The sequence below is a fragment of the Terrapene carolina genome, unplaced genomic scaffold (assembly GCF_002925995.2).
Source record: "Terrapene carolina triunguis isolate 2854851 unplaced genomic scaffold, T_m_triunguis-2.0 Scaffold30, whole genome shotgun sequence".
Taxonomy (NCBI): Eukaryota; Metazoa; Chordata; order Testudines; family Emydidae; genus Terrapene; species Terrapene triunguis.
The window spans coordinates 3493461-3507912 of NW_020664381.1; the positions used below are offsets into that span (position 1 = coordinate 3493461).

At 41.9% G+C, this 14452-nt stretch overlaps 1 protein-coding gene across 1 annotated transcript in view; it reads left to right on the forward strand.

The window, feature by feature from the left end:
* Positions 1 to 5572: 5572 nt before the first annotated feature.
* Positions 5573 to 14452, forward strand: part of LOC112123431 (bromodomain and WD repeat-containing protein 1-like) — a 55616-nt gene continuing 46736 nt past the window's right edge. Inside the window, exons 1-6 of the mRNA XM_026651049.2 lie at positions 5573 to 5809; positions 7716 to 7841; positions 7979 to 8086; positions 8525 to 8649; positions 8785 to 8867; positions 12174 to 12285. Coding sequence (XP_026506834.1) covers positions 5609 to 5809; positions 7716 to 7841; positions 7979 to 8086; positions 8525 to 8649; positions 8785 to 8867; positions 12174 to 12285 — 755 coding nt within the window. The 5' untranslated portion in view covers positions 5573 to 5608. The remainder of the gene's footprint in view (positions 5810 to 7715; positions 7842 to 7978; positions 8087 to 8524; positions 8650 to 8784; positions 8868 to 12173; positions 12286 to 14452) is intronic.

Below are 14452 nucleotides of genomic sequence, written 5' to 3' on the forward strand. Positions count from 1 at the left end.
CTTCAGTACCGTTGTTTGCACCAAGACTGACCTTGCCTGCTGCATCAGTCTTTTCAGCACTAGTGTGGCAGATTACATTGGGGGCACCTATCTCGACCTTGTTCTGGGCTACAGACAAGTCGGATTGCCCATTGGAATCGCCCCTCCCATGTCTCCTAGGTCCTGGGACTCCTATGCTTCAGAGTCGGGCTTCTCGCCCTCCCACTCGAGGTCACCTGAAGAAGTCTGGAGACCACTGGTGGAGCAGTATGGCTACCAAAGTTGGCATGCGCCTCGAGGCCTGGATGGAGCCCCTGGCCTGGCGCCTACTGGCCCCCAATTCCTTACCCATACCAGTGGCCACCTTGGCCCCAGTGACAAGCCCCTTGTTCCTGGAGGTCTTGCTTGTTGTCAAAGTCAAAGCGAGATCCCCTTCTGATGCAGCATTAGGGGCTGCAGACCAGCCACAAGTCCAGATGCCTGCAGTTCCCCATCCCGTGGAGCAGCCAGAATTTCCTCGTCCAGAGACACTGTCCAGGGAGCAGGATCTGCCAGTAGTCCAGCCAACAGCCTCATCCTTGACCCTGGATGGTACGGTTTTGCCTGGTTCATCCTCCCCTTCCACCCAGAGGACTTCAGGGCATACCAGGACCTGTTACGTCAGTTGGCTTTGTCACTGGATATTCAGGTGGAGTTTCTCCAGGAGACTACCCATAAACTCGTGGACATTCTCCAGTCCTCTGTCCCTGGGAGAGTGGCCCTCCCTATTAATGAGGCACGCCTTGGTATCACTGGTGGCCACGTGGTTGGAGAAGAGCTATTTTGTGCCAGTACAGAGATACAAAGGGTTTTATTCTCATCTGGCCCTGAACTCCCTGGTGGTCACAGCAGTGAATGACAGGGCTCAGCAGAGCAGATTCAAGTCGTCCTCCAAGGACAGAAACTCAGAGTGCCTAGATCTTCTAGGCAGGAAGATACACATCTCATCATCACTGCAGATGAGGATTGCAAGCCAGCAAGTCCTGCTGGCCAAATATGACTTCCTCAATTTGTCGGCTATGGCCAAATTTAAGGAGCTTTCCAGGATGAATTTTGGTTGTTTTGTTGCTGAGGGCTGCTTAGTGGTAAAAAGTCATTGCAATCTGCCCTTCATGTGATGGACACTTTGTCAGGGCGATGGCCTTGGAAAATTACTATGAGGAGGACTTCCTGGCTCCAGAACTCAGGAATTGCACTGTATGTCCAGCAAGCTATTGAGGACTTGCCGTTCAATTATAAGACCTTGTTTTTGGCCAAGACTGATGAAACCCTGCATTCCTTTAAGGCTTCATGGGCTACCCTAAGGTCGCTGGGGGTGTATATGCCACCTGCGTAGAGACACCGTTACGGGGCGCAGCAACAACAGCCATACAGGCCACAGCACCCCTTCCCCCCAAGACCGTGAGCCTACCCCAGGAGGAGGGATAAGTCTCACAAGAGGAAGCACTCGAGCTCGGGGCCTGGCCTCTCTGCACACCCTCCTTGGACATCTGCTAAGCACCCATTTTGACTTGTTGTCTAGAGTCCTGTTGCAGTTGTTGTGTTTTCTCCCTTGTCATCCACCCGTTCCTTTGGGGACAGGCTGTCCCGCTTTTACAATGCCTGGGTCTTGATAATGTCTGACCACTGTGTCCTACGCACTGTCAGATCAGGTTTCGCCATCCAATTTGTCTCCACACCCACACCCCCTCTCCATCCCTCTTTAAGGGCCCCTATCATGAGATGCTGCTCTTCAAGCAGGTCAGCTCTCTGGTAGCATTGGGAGTGGTGGAGGAGGTTCTGTGAGAATGCCATGGTTGCGGGTTTTACTCCCAATATTTCCTGATACCGAAATCCAAGGATGGGATGAGGCCTGTCCTTGACCTCCGTGAACTCAACAAATTCATCAAGCACATGAAGTTCTGTGTGGTCATTCTATCAGCTATCCTCCCTGTTTTGTCTCAGAATGACTGGTTCACTGCTGTGGAGTTTGCAGATGCCTACTTCCATGTGGCCATTCTGCCGAGTTACAGGAAGTCTCTTCGCTTAATGGTAGGAGACTGCCACTTTCAGTACACAGTTCTCCTGTCTGGGCTCTCTTCTGCCCCCTGGGTTTTCACCAAATGAATGGCAATGGTCATGGCGTACCTCAGGAGGAAGAGAATCCAAATCTTCCCCTACCTTGATGACTGGTTGCTGAAAGCAGCTCCAGAGAGGAGGTTTTCGCCCACACCGACACCACACTATGCTTACTCGACCATTTGGGTCTCAATCTAAACACCGTGAAGTTGACCTCCACTTCCACTCCCCAAATAGTTCATTGGGGCCCTGTTAGATTCCATGAGGCCAAGGGTGTTCCTGCCGACCAACTGCTTTCAGACAATTCACTAGCTGTGCCTCAGTTTGCAGTCACAACCGTCCACCACAGTCTGCGTGTGCCTGAGCCTGTTGGGCCGCATGTCCGCACATAGTCCACCTTGCCAGATGTGGCTCAGGATGGTTTACCGCCCTGCCCTACATTCTCTAGGCAGGTTGGTTCGCCTTCCTCCGTCAGTCCTGCAGTCCTTACATGGAGATTCCCACCAGAGCAATGTGGGCAAGAGGTCCCCTTTGCTCAGCCTTCTGACGAAGTCATTGGTTACCGTCGTGTCCCTTCTGGGTTGGGGAGCGCATCTGGACTTGCTGCGGTTGCAGGATCTGTGATCAGAATAGGAGGCCTTACTCCATATCAGTGTGTTGGAGCTTCGGGCCATCCACAATGCGTGTTATGCTTTCCAGGACCAGATCAGGCATTTAGTGGTTCACATACTTAAGGACAATACCACCACAATGTATTATATGAACAGATAAGGGGGAGCTCACTCCAGATCATTCTGCCTGGAGGCAATCAACATGTGGCAGTTCTGTATTGAAGAGACATCACCCAGATAGCTATTCACGTATCAGGGGTCAAGAACTGTCTTGCCGATCATCTCAGCAGAGTTTTCTTCCCAACCATGAGCGGTCCTTAAAGACAGAAGTCCTTTGGCTGATGTTCGCAACATGGGGCGTTCCCACAATTGACCTCTTTGTGACGAGGGAAAACAGAAAGTGTTGCCTAGTCTGCTCTCGAGAGGGACTCATCCTGGGTTCTCTCTCTGATGCTTTCCACTGCAGCTGGAAGTCGACTCTGCTGTATGCATCCCTTCCTATCCCGGTCCTTCCCCAGGTCATCACCAAGCTGAAGGTGAATTGAGCCAGACTCATCCTCATTGCCCTGGCGTGACTGAGGCAGCACTGGTTCTCAGATCTCCTCACTCTGTCAGTTCAGCCTTCCATGCTGCTTCCTCTTCTTCCCAACCTCCTCACAAAGGACTACGTCTACACTGCATTCAGTGATCAGCTCATTGCACCTTTATGGCATGGCTGAATGAGGAGGATGGGTGTTGCTGGGAGGCCGTACAACAGGTCCTACTTAATAGTAGGAAGCTTTCTACTAGAACACCCTACTTGGCAAAATGGAAGAGGTTTTCCATATGGTCCTTGGCCCATGGGGACCCATCCAGCAGAGGCTTCCATCCAGGACATCTTAGAGTACCTGTTACATCATCAGGAATTGGGCATAGCACTCAATTGTCTGAGAATGCACTTAGCAGCAATATCAGTGTTTCATCCACCTACCCAAGGGAAATTGGTTTTCTCCAGTGCCAAGGTGACACGATCTCTGAAAGGGCTCCTCCGCCTGCATCCTCCAGTCCGAGAGCCGGATCCCTTGTAGGACCTGAACACTGTTTTAGCGGCTCTAATGGGGCCTCCATTCGAGCCCCTTGCTTCCTGTCTGCTGCCTGTTCTGTGTCAGAAAACTGCATTCTCGATAGCCATTACCTCTGTCAGGAGGGTGTGTTAGTTACAGGCCCTAATGGCTGGGCCTCCTTACACTCAGTTCTTCAGGGACATAATTACGCTTCAGCCACTCCCAATGTGTGTATCCAAGGTGGTCTCTGTTTCATTTGAACCAAGCGATGTATTTGCCTGTATTTTTCCCTAAGCTGCATTCTTCCATGGAGTGACAACGCCTCCATATCCTTGACATTAGATGCTGTCTATCCTTCCATCTGAACAGGACTGAACAATTTCGGGCTTCACTTCACCTGTTTATATCACGTACAGACGGTATGAAAGGACAAGCTGTCTCTGAGCAGACCATCTCTAGATGGCTAATGTATTGCATTAAGACTGCATATGAGATAGCATCGGCTATGCCTCCTCAGCTGGTATGGGGACATTTGATCAGAGACAGGCAATGTCAGTGGCATTCCCAAATGACATGTCCATATTGGACATCTGTAGGGCAGCCACGTGGTCGTCCGTGCATACATTTATGGATCATTGTGTGATCACCACTTCTTCCAGAGCGGACAATAATGTTGGAAGAGTGGTCCTGCGATCCTTGCTCAGGTAGACTGAGCCCTGCCTCTGGATGGAGGTACTACTCCCTAGTCACCTACTTGGAATACATGTCTGCATCTACTCGAAGAAGAAACAGTTACTTGCTGTAACTGTGGTTCTTTGTGATGCGAGGCAGACTTGTATTCCACTACCCACCCTCCATCCCCTCTGCATTGGTGTCTTTTCCTGGGCTTTCGGTGTAAAGGAATGGGGGGGGGGGGGTCGGAGCGGTGCTGCCTCAGATAGCCAAGGAAAGGGCTACAGGCATGAGCACCATCCCTCCTATGGGTATTGCTAGGCAAAAGTCTCGTGCTCCAGTGTGCACGGAGCACGAGACTTGGAATACACGGCTGCATCATATTTTGAAGAACCGCAGTTGCTGTAAGTAACTGTTTCTTTTTACTACTAATCCAAACTTCTTCTAAATTGGCCTGATTTCTAAGCCGTCGTGAAATCCATAGTTTAACAATTATAAATGTTTGATAACAGCAGACTTGTCTTCAAAAGTATGCACTTAGTTAGCTGCACACAATGTGCACTGCATATCTTAAAGTCTGTGCCTATAAGCTTAATAAAAATTTGCATATATTTAGTGTGGCATATTCTGATTCTCAAACTTCGTTAAATCAAACATAATTTTTTCAAAACTGTTCTCATCCTCAGGGATGACTGTCCATGCCAAGTTACAGCTGTTTTTGTTGGAATCCTGTCTAACAATAATAAGCTATGGTTAGCATGTCTTTTAGAAAAGGAAAGTGTTTTGTTTTTTAAACGGTCAATGAAATAAGAGATGTCTGAAAGTATGTATCTTCTGTTGCCTATGAGTAGGCAGGATGCTCCTATTTATTGGAATCCTGCTTCTGAAATACAGTAAAGGAACACATTAAATGTTGTACAGAATTTCTATAAGGACAAAAATGTCATAGTTGCATGCTAGTGACTGAAGAATTAGTGCCATAAGTTAAAATGCTAGCCAAAGTGAAGGAATTAGAAATTCTTTTGAAATGTATCGCAGCAATTAAACCTTCCTCTACTCCTCCTGACAACCTCCAAAACCACTGAAGAACTGGACAGTGGAAAGGGAACTTTATATCTACAAATATTGTTAGAATTCATTTAACATTCTTAACTAATTGTCAGCTGTTTGAATATCTAAATTCCATTTGTTTCCATTATTTTCCCCATGAACAGTGACTCTTCAAGTAGATATTCTGACTGGATAGCTGATGCAGGGATAAATCTCAAGCCTCCTGTACGAACATCTCGACGCAAAGCTATCAGATATTGTAGTACTTCAGAAGATGAAGTATCAGCAGAGAAATCTTTTCCTCCAAAGAGGAGAAGAAAAAGAAGGAAAAAACCGAAACCGAAAAAGCAGGAAGAGGTATTATACTGTTAATTCCTTCTATTCACTTAATTCTTCATCGATATCTCTTTTTATGTTTTAAATCTCTTGTACCTGGAAGTTTATGGAGTTTGTATACGTTACCTCCGTATTAGGCAGAGGTGTTTGTGATATTACTAACTATGGTTGTCTTAAAGTTAACCTTGGGCTCCTTCCCCTTTTCAAAAATTCCCCCCTCCCAGCAACATTACATTGTCTAATTACATTTTATGGACTTTGCTTTACAACAGGTAACTAAAGCCTCCGCACTCTTATGGGGTCCAAACAGATGGTTTTTCTTACCCTTTACCACTTTTATAGCAGCTTTGAATACAAAAGCAAGGAATGCACATATTTAAGGGTTTTATTTGTTTAGATTTTAGAATACTTTTGGTGCTTTTCTGAATTTTAAAAGTTTTTGATACAAAAACATCTAAAAACAAATTAATTGAACTGCCATTTAATATCCTCAACACAAACCTTTCCATATCCAGCTGATCCACTCTTATAAGCTTGCCACTGTTTCTCAGTGCCCATTTGAAAAGTCGGATGCCTAGAAGGCCAGAAATCTGGGTTTGGGAGACCTGTGACTCTGGAATTTAATTCTTCTACAAAATGTCTTTATTTTACATTGAGGGGACTCCAACTCTGACATCTCCACTGATTACAGTTGTAGTAGTATTACGTTAGAGAGCAGATGTGTCTTCCTTGGTAACCAGCTCCCAAACCATTTAAAGCTTTATTGTTTAAAACCAACACTTTACTGGCTGCGAATAAGTTTCCAGAGAGTTTAAAGGCAGATAAGACTGTCTGCATACTGTACTGCTTAATAGACAGGTGATTGCATTCTGCACCAGCTTCACTTTCTGAATCTTTTAAAGGTATGCCTCACAGAGAATGCACTGTAGTAATTCAACAGGCCTAGAATAACCAGGGCAAATTCTGCATCCAAAGTGAAGTCACATTCTCCTAGTCAAACATCACATGGTTCACCATACTTGATATGGGATAGGAACTTTTTTAATAAATTAAAGAAAATAACTGGTTAGAACCTCAGCCCTATCACCAAAGGGATGTAAATAATCATTCATTTAAACAACTTAAGTCTTCAAAACAGCACAAGTATTAAATGGTTTATAGGCCTTGTGCTGGCCCTCTGCACAGAGGGGGAATTTTACCCTGAATTCCTTGGTAAATTCTAAAGTGGTGGAAAATAGCATTCTGTAATAATGTGGAGAACTGGAATCTTTAAGCGCTTCAGGCAATTCTGCAACTCTTGTAGCCAGGGGACTGGTGGTAAAACAGAGAGTGCCTTTCAAATGTATGATGTCATACAATATAAAATGTATGATGATCTATACGTAAGTCTGTTTTTCTCAAAGAATTACTTTGATTATATAATCACCTTTGATTCTGAATATTAGTTTTGAAGTGGCAGATACATAATAACTTGGAATTTCTTTGCTTTAAGCTACACTTGGTATACATTTAAATAGTCTGAAGGTTTTCTGTTTAATAAAGTAATATGTAGTTGCCAGACAGTGCACAATAGAATAGTAGTTTCAAAAATTAGACAAGTCTTTTGACAGTCACGTTAAGAACTACCATGCAGCTCTGAGAGAACTGTGCCCTACAAGTTTATTGGGAGTAGAATACTTTGTGGTTGACCTACTTAATGATGACAATGGAAGAACTGCAAATATAGGAAGAACCAGAATACCAAACTTGAGTACCAAAATGTGGGCTTTAGGAGATTTTTGGTCTTAAGGTCTTGTATAGAGCTTAATTTATTATTGTTTCATGGTATTAATTTTGTGTAGACTTTAGAAGAAATTCTTGGATAACAAGTTTTCATGACACTGCACCAAGAACATAATTTCTAATGTATAACTATCCTGTTTATCAGAATGTGCAGAATAGTACTCCCACACAGCCAGTAAACGAAGATGTGTTATATGACTACCATCCTCCTGTTTGGATAACTGACACAGCACTTCGAAAATCTCCTTTTGTTCCCCAAATGGGAGATGAGGTGAGAGCTTTTATCAAAAAGTGCTATAAAATTTTAGATTAACTAAAAGTTAATATAGCAACTGGCACTAAATATAGAAAAACATGTACTTTAGTGTTTCAAGTAAATAATTATTTGGTGGATTTTTATTTTTACAGGTAATATATTTTCGACAAGGTCATGAAGCTTATATTGAAGCAGTCAGAAAAAATAATATTTATGAACTGAACCCCCACAAGGAGCCATGGAGAAAAATGGTCCTTAGGGTAAGAATATATTGAAGTTGTTACATGTTCAATACTGATAATGTGTGTTTAACAGTTTACATTAGCATTTTAAATTCTTTGTATAAATATAACTAGTGAGGACTTAGCTAGGTAACTTCCCATTAATGTTTTCCTACCAACATAAAGGAGGAAGAAAGCTTTCTTCAGTCATCAAAGAAACCTTCAAAATTGCCCATGGGAGGCCTGGACTTCACTGAAATAAAAACATAAATCTTGATCTTTAAAAAGGGTACAGACTCTATGTAAGGATTTGATTGTCTCCCAATAAAACCTCATATACAGTATTTAACAATATTGGCTTTTTGAGGGCTAAAACTATTCAGATATTTTATGTAATAAAACTAAACTAGAGATTGTGCCTCTAGCATAGGGCTGAAACTTAATGGGATTTGTTGCTTTCATTTTTGTTTGTTATAGGATCAAGAATTGGTAAAAATTGTTGGGATACGATATGAAGTTGGTCCTCCTACACTGTGTTGCCTGAAGCTTGCCTTTATAGACCATGCCACTGGAAAACTTTCAGACAAATCGTTTTCTCTCAAGTATGTGTTTCTCTGCTGAAAGCGTATGCTAGATAAAAAAATTTTTAAAGACCCATTTCTTAGTTTTTTCCTCTACACAACATAGCATAATATAATATGACACACAAATGAAAGCTAATTTTATTTTTTATCTAGATACCATGATATGCCAGATGTCATTGACTTTCTTGTATTGCGTCAGTTTTATGATGAAGCACGACAAAGGAATTGGCAAGCTTGTAAGTCTTCACCTTCCAAGTGTCTGGCAATATAGTTTTAGAATACAAAAATTTTCCATTGTGGCTAGCTTCTGAGAATGTTATGTACAATTCGTTTGTGTTGACATTGATTTAAAAGGCTCTGTGTGGCTTGTGTCCTGACTATCAGAGACTTCCAACAACTCTCCACCATCAAATGCTCCACTGTTGCACTTGAGGTCAGCTGAGACCCTTTTGCAAACAGTTTCTAGAGATTTGAACATCTGAATGCTGGAGTTAGACATTGATGGAGAGACCTGGACTATGAAATGGAGTTCGTTGCCTCCTAAACTCTTTGGTATGCTAGAACCAGGGTCTGGTCTTCAATTCATAGTGTTAAGGCTTATCTGTTTTTTCAGGCATTTGCCTCCATTGTGGTTGAAGTCATACAAGTTTTTATATATTGTAGAATACTCAGCACCTTTAGTGGTGCATGCTTTCTACACTGAAACATATTAACATCTTGTTATTTGCATGCTAGTATATGTTTGGATTTTAGAGCTTACTGTGAATGATAATGTACATTACTTTGTGTAGTAGGTTATTTTTCTTTTATCTAGTGTCTGTTTTTTAAAGTAGATATTTATACTTTTAAACCAAAATATACTATTGGAGGTCAGACTAGATGATCATGATGGTCCCTTCTAACCTTAGAGTCTGAGTCTATTCATTAGTTTCCTCCCCGGTAATTCCATCCTCACAAAACATAACACTGCTCTACAGCCAAAATGCTTCTGAAATAAATGTAGTCAAACTTTACTAATTCTGGGTCACTGAGAACGAAAAGGATGCTTAAAATTGTTGATTGGCTCTAGTTTTCAAGATATGCTATTGGGCCAGTATATACGACCCTTGACTTGGGAATGGCGGAGGATAAGTGAGTTATAAAGGGAAGGGATCTCAATTTAAACCAGATATGACTAAAATACATCTTTGACTGGATCTATGAATAAATCTATGACTGGGTTTGGACAGTACTTGCTTTTTAGGCAAAACAATGAATGATGCAATCTGAAGCTGGTATTGCGTCATACATGATATGAATTGCATCATGTTATTCCTAGAAGTCATGGATGATGCAATCATAACGAAGCTTACATCACTCTGCTGAACAAATTGCCCTGTATCAGCTCTAGAAATCATACAGTGTCGTGCTCTCTTATTTGTCAGTGTTTGATTTTGCAAAGGGACACATTTCTGTTTAGCCAAAGTGATCAGAGATGCCTCGTACTTGTGTGAACAGTGCAGATAACTTCTGCTATGTTTGTGGTGAAGTGACTTTTGCATCACAAAAGCGCAGTATAACCACTATGGTTAAGAAAGCCTATCACCTTTATTTTGGCTGCAAAATTGGAGATCAGGACAAGAGGTGGGCCCCACACATATGCTGCAACACTTGTGCAACAAATCTTGGCCAGTGGTTGAACAGGAAAAGGAAATCTATGCCTTTTGCAGTGCCAATGATTTGGAGAGAGCCAACAGATGATACCAGCAATTGTTACTTCTGCATGGTGCCTCCAGTTGGGAAAGGTGTGTCAAAGAAGAAAAAGGGGACTATGCATTATCCAAACATTCCATCAGCTATATGCCCAGTACCCCACGGAGAAGGACTGCCGGTTCCTGATGCACCAGAATCATTCTCACTTGAGTCAGACGAGGAAGAGGAAGAGGATGAAACTTCTGGTCCTGAACCATCAATGTCACAGGACCCACATTTTCTCCCATCCTCCTCCTCTGAACCACACCTCATAACACAAGGTGAACTACCCAAGAGTAAGGCAGAGCTGTTGGGCTCCAGACTACAGCAGTGGAATCTCCTGGCAGGTGATGTTAGGGTTTCCATGTTCCGTGACCGTCAAAAGGATCTTGTCCCATTCTTCTTCATGGAAGGTGATCTTGTAGCCTGCAACAACATCGATGGTGTGATGGTAGCCCTCAACATCGTTCACGATCCAGATGAGTGGAGACTGTTCATTGATTCATCGAAGACGAGTCTTAAAGCTGTTTTACTGCATAATGGCAATGTTTTGCCATCAATTCCAGTTGGTCATGCAGTCCATATGAAGGAAACCTATGACAACATGAAACAACATGCATAAACTATGACCAACATCAGTGGCAGCTTTGTGGCGACTTGAAGGTTGTTGCTCTCTTGCTTGGTCTGTAGACTGGATACACAAAGTACTGCTATTTTCTCTGCGAATGGGATAGTCGTGCAAGAGATTCCCACTACATCAAGAAAGATTGGCCACTCCGACAGTCATTGGAGCCTGGGAGGAAAAGTGTTCAGCATCCACCACTTGTTGAATCAAGGAAGATTTTGTTATCACCCTTACACATCAAGCTGGGTCTGTTGAAGAACTTTGTCAAGGCCATTGACAAAACACAAGCAGCTTTCAAGTACCTCCGTGGAAAATTTCCAAGGTTAAGTGAAGCTAAGATAAAGGAAGGTGTCTTTGTTGGTCCTCAGATTCATGAACTTCTTCGAGATGATACATTTGACCATGCACTGCGTGGCAAGAAAAAGACGGCATGGAAAGCTTTCCAGTTAGTGGCAATAAATTTTCTCGGAAACAAGAAGGCAGACAACTACAGGTTGTTGGTGGAAAACCTCCTCAAGGCATACAAAAGCCTTGGTTGCAACATGTCACTAAAGATACATTTTTTTTCACTCTCATCTAGATTTTTTTCCACCGAACTGCGGAGCAGTGAGCGACGAGCACGGCGAGCGATTTCACCAGGACATTGCAACAATGGAGAAACGCTATCAGGGCAAATGGAGCCCATCAATGCTTGCAGACTATTGCTGGACAGTGACAAGAGATGCTCCATTTAATGAATACAAGAGACAAGCCAAGAAGCTCCAAGTAGACACTGAATAGGACTAAACTACGTACATAATAGTTTTTTGCCTTTCGTTTCATAATAAATTTTATTTATATAACCCTTTGGCTGATTTTTAAAGTGTTACATAAACAGGACAGGTGAAATATCATGTAAAGCAACCATAAACACATGAAAAGACCTAGGTTTACAATTTATGATTAAAACTCTACTATCTACACAATATACATAGACATAAAATTTAAAAACTTAAACATCTTAGAAACAGTAGCCAATCAGTTGTTTTAATTGTCATATTTGAATTCAGCACATCAAAATACATAATAAATAGCACATTTTATCTCTGAAGCAGACGACTTCTCAAAAATTGTAGACCAGTGTAATTAAAATCTTTTGGTTAACAGAATATGTATCTGAGTGGGGAAATGGTTCTTTCTCTTACAGTTGATAGATTCCGATCCATTATTGACGATGCTTGGTGGTTTGGAACAGTGTTGGGTCAAGAGCCATATCAGCCACAGTATCCAGATAGTCACTTTCAGTGTTACAGTGTTAAGTAAGTACAGAGGCTTTTAAAATGTTTATTTACACAGTATAAATCATGGCTTATATTGGTGGGCTGTAGGTGTAAGAATGCACAAAATGTTGTTGGTTGAAAACCTAAAGCTCCGTTAGCAAACCGTCTCTTAAGCACTATGTGAATGTATTGCCAAAATGCAGTAACTTTTTCATGAATAGTAACTTGCTAAACACAAATTGTATTCTATATTTGTGAAAGAGAGGAACCTCCTATTTTCTGTAATAACTTACAAATTATGGGTTACTGAATCTTCTCCATGGAACAGCCAAGGAAGATGTCTTTTAAAAAACAACAACAACAAAAACCACACAGCTTCAGTAGTCCAAACTAACACAATGGAAATTAATTATTTTGGATTTAAATATTTGTGGGTTTGTACTGGGGCATGGAAATGTTTAGTTTCTGTATTCATTCTGTACAGATCTTGCCAGCTTTATATGTATTAATATTCAAATATTGGCTCTGGAACAAAATTGACTAAGATATGCTCATATATATTCTTAAACTTAATTTTAATATGTAAAATGGTATGTAGTGTGCAAACCCACTGAGTGGCAGATATGGAAATAAAAATATTTTTGGAAGCAAAGTACATCTCAAAGTATTTAATTTTAATATTGATTCCCGTGTAGTTTAAAATCCAAAATATGTTTGTCATGTGCTAGTCAGCCTCCTTTATCATTGCAGTAGTTTTTGTTCTTGGGAAGGACTAGTGTATGGAGCTGCTTTTTGGTCTCTCATTCAGTGACATTTGCAACATATGTGAGAAGACTCTACAGCTGTCAGCCTTCATTTCTGTCTTCCCCCTCCATACTACAACCATGTTAAATCTGTAATGTATGTGCTAGCTTACAACAGGGTAAGGTTTGAGCAGCTCTGCTTTACCCAGCTACATGCATGTTAATCAGCTATGCAGTTATGTATGTGCTGCATACAAAAATCTTCTGTCACTTCTTATACTCAAAAGGAGCCTGTGCTTCTATCCATAAAGGAAATTTCCTGCTCTGTTAGCAGTTCTGTCTTTTTATTTAATCATCTTTGCATGCTGTTTCAGCTCCTCTAAACTTTCTGTTCTTTCTGCTATCAGTAAGGTATATGCAGCTAAATCACTGTTATAATGGGTCAAAATGTTCAGAGAAATGGTGGTTCTGTCCCCAGCTCTGCCCACAAGCTACTTTTTTGCTTTGACTAAACACCAGATTAGTAGCCAGTAGTATCAACAGATGTATAATGCACAAATAATTAGTGGGGCCTCACAGCAGCACCATAATTTGACATGTGGTTAGTGTACCCTTCAATCCATTAAAGATGCCAGACCACAGAATGCAGGGTCCATGATATCCATCGGCTCCATAGATCTGCAATTACCTATATTTCTTTATGGGCCTTTGAAACCCTGCTTTCCCCCGACCCCCAGTTCTTCATTTGAAATACCACTTATTTACAAAAGGCTAATAGCAGAGGAGAAATGCAGCAATATCAAAGTGGCTGAAATTGCTGTGTGACTATACTTGTCCTCTGTAGACCACCATGGGATGAATTGGACCAGCTCATGGTAGCTTGGCAAGTTAATAGTGGGGTTTTTTGGATATGGGGTCTTGTGTTCGGCATCTGGGAAGCTAAGAAAGTTGCTTCAGTTTAATTAAATAGATTTTAAAGACAGTTTTAAACTGATGCAAACTCCTACATGTGGACGCTTTTTAAAATCTGTTTACATCTGGTTTATACCAACTTAACTTTGTATCCATTTAACTAAATCAGTTAAAAAAAATTAGTTATAGGGTGAGCTGCACCTCTGTCCATTTGTGATCTCTGAGTATGCCCCCCTCAGGTGTTAAGCTTTGTGTCTTTACCTGTGTTTGGGGTGGAATTTTGCAATTTCCCCATTCTTAGACCAGGAGCTAGTTACAGTACCCTTTGTATCAAAGGTCATTAACAGGTGTTCCTGGGTTTGAGAATATGATATTCTTCCCTTCAGGAGCTTGTGACCAAACAACCTTATTAAAATAAAAGTCTCGTTTCTTTAGCAGTCAGAGCAAAGTTTTAGAGAAAAAAGGATATTAAAACAATCTACGTGCATGTCTATCTTACCTGAAGTCCTCCTATTCCATGATGCAGACCTAGACAGGCATGGCTTCTCCAG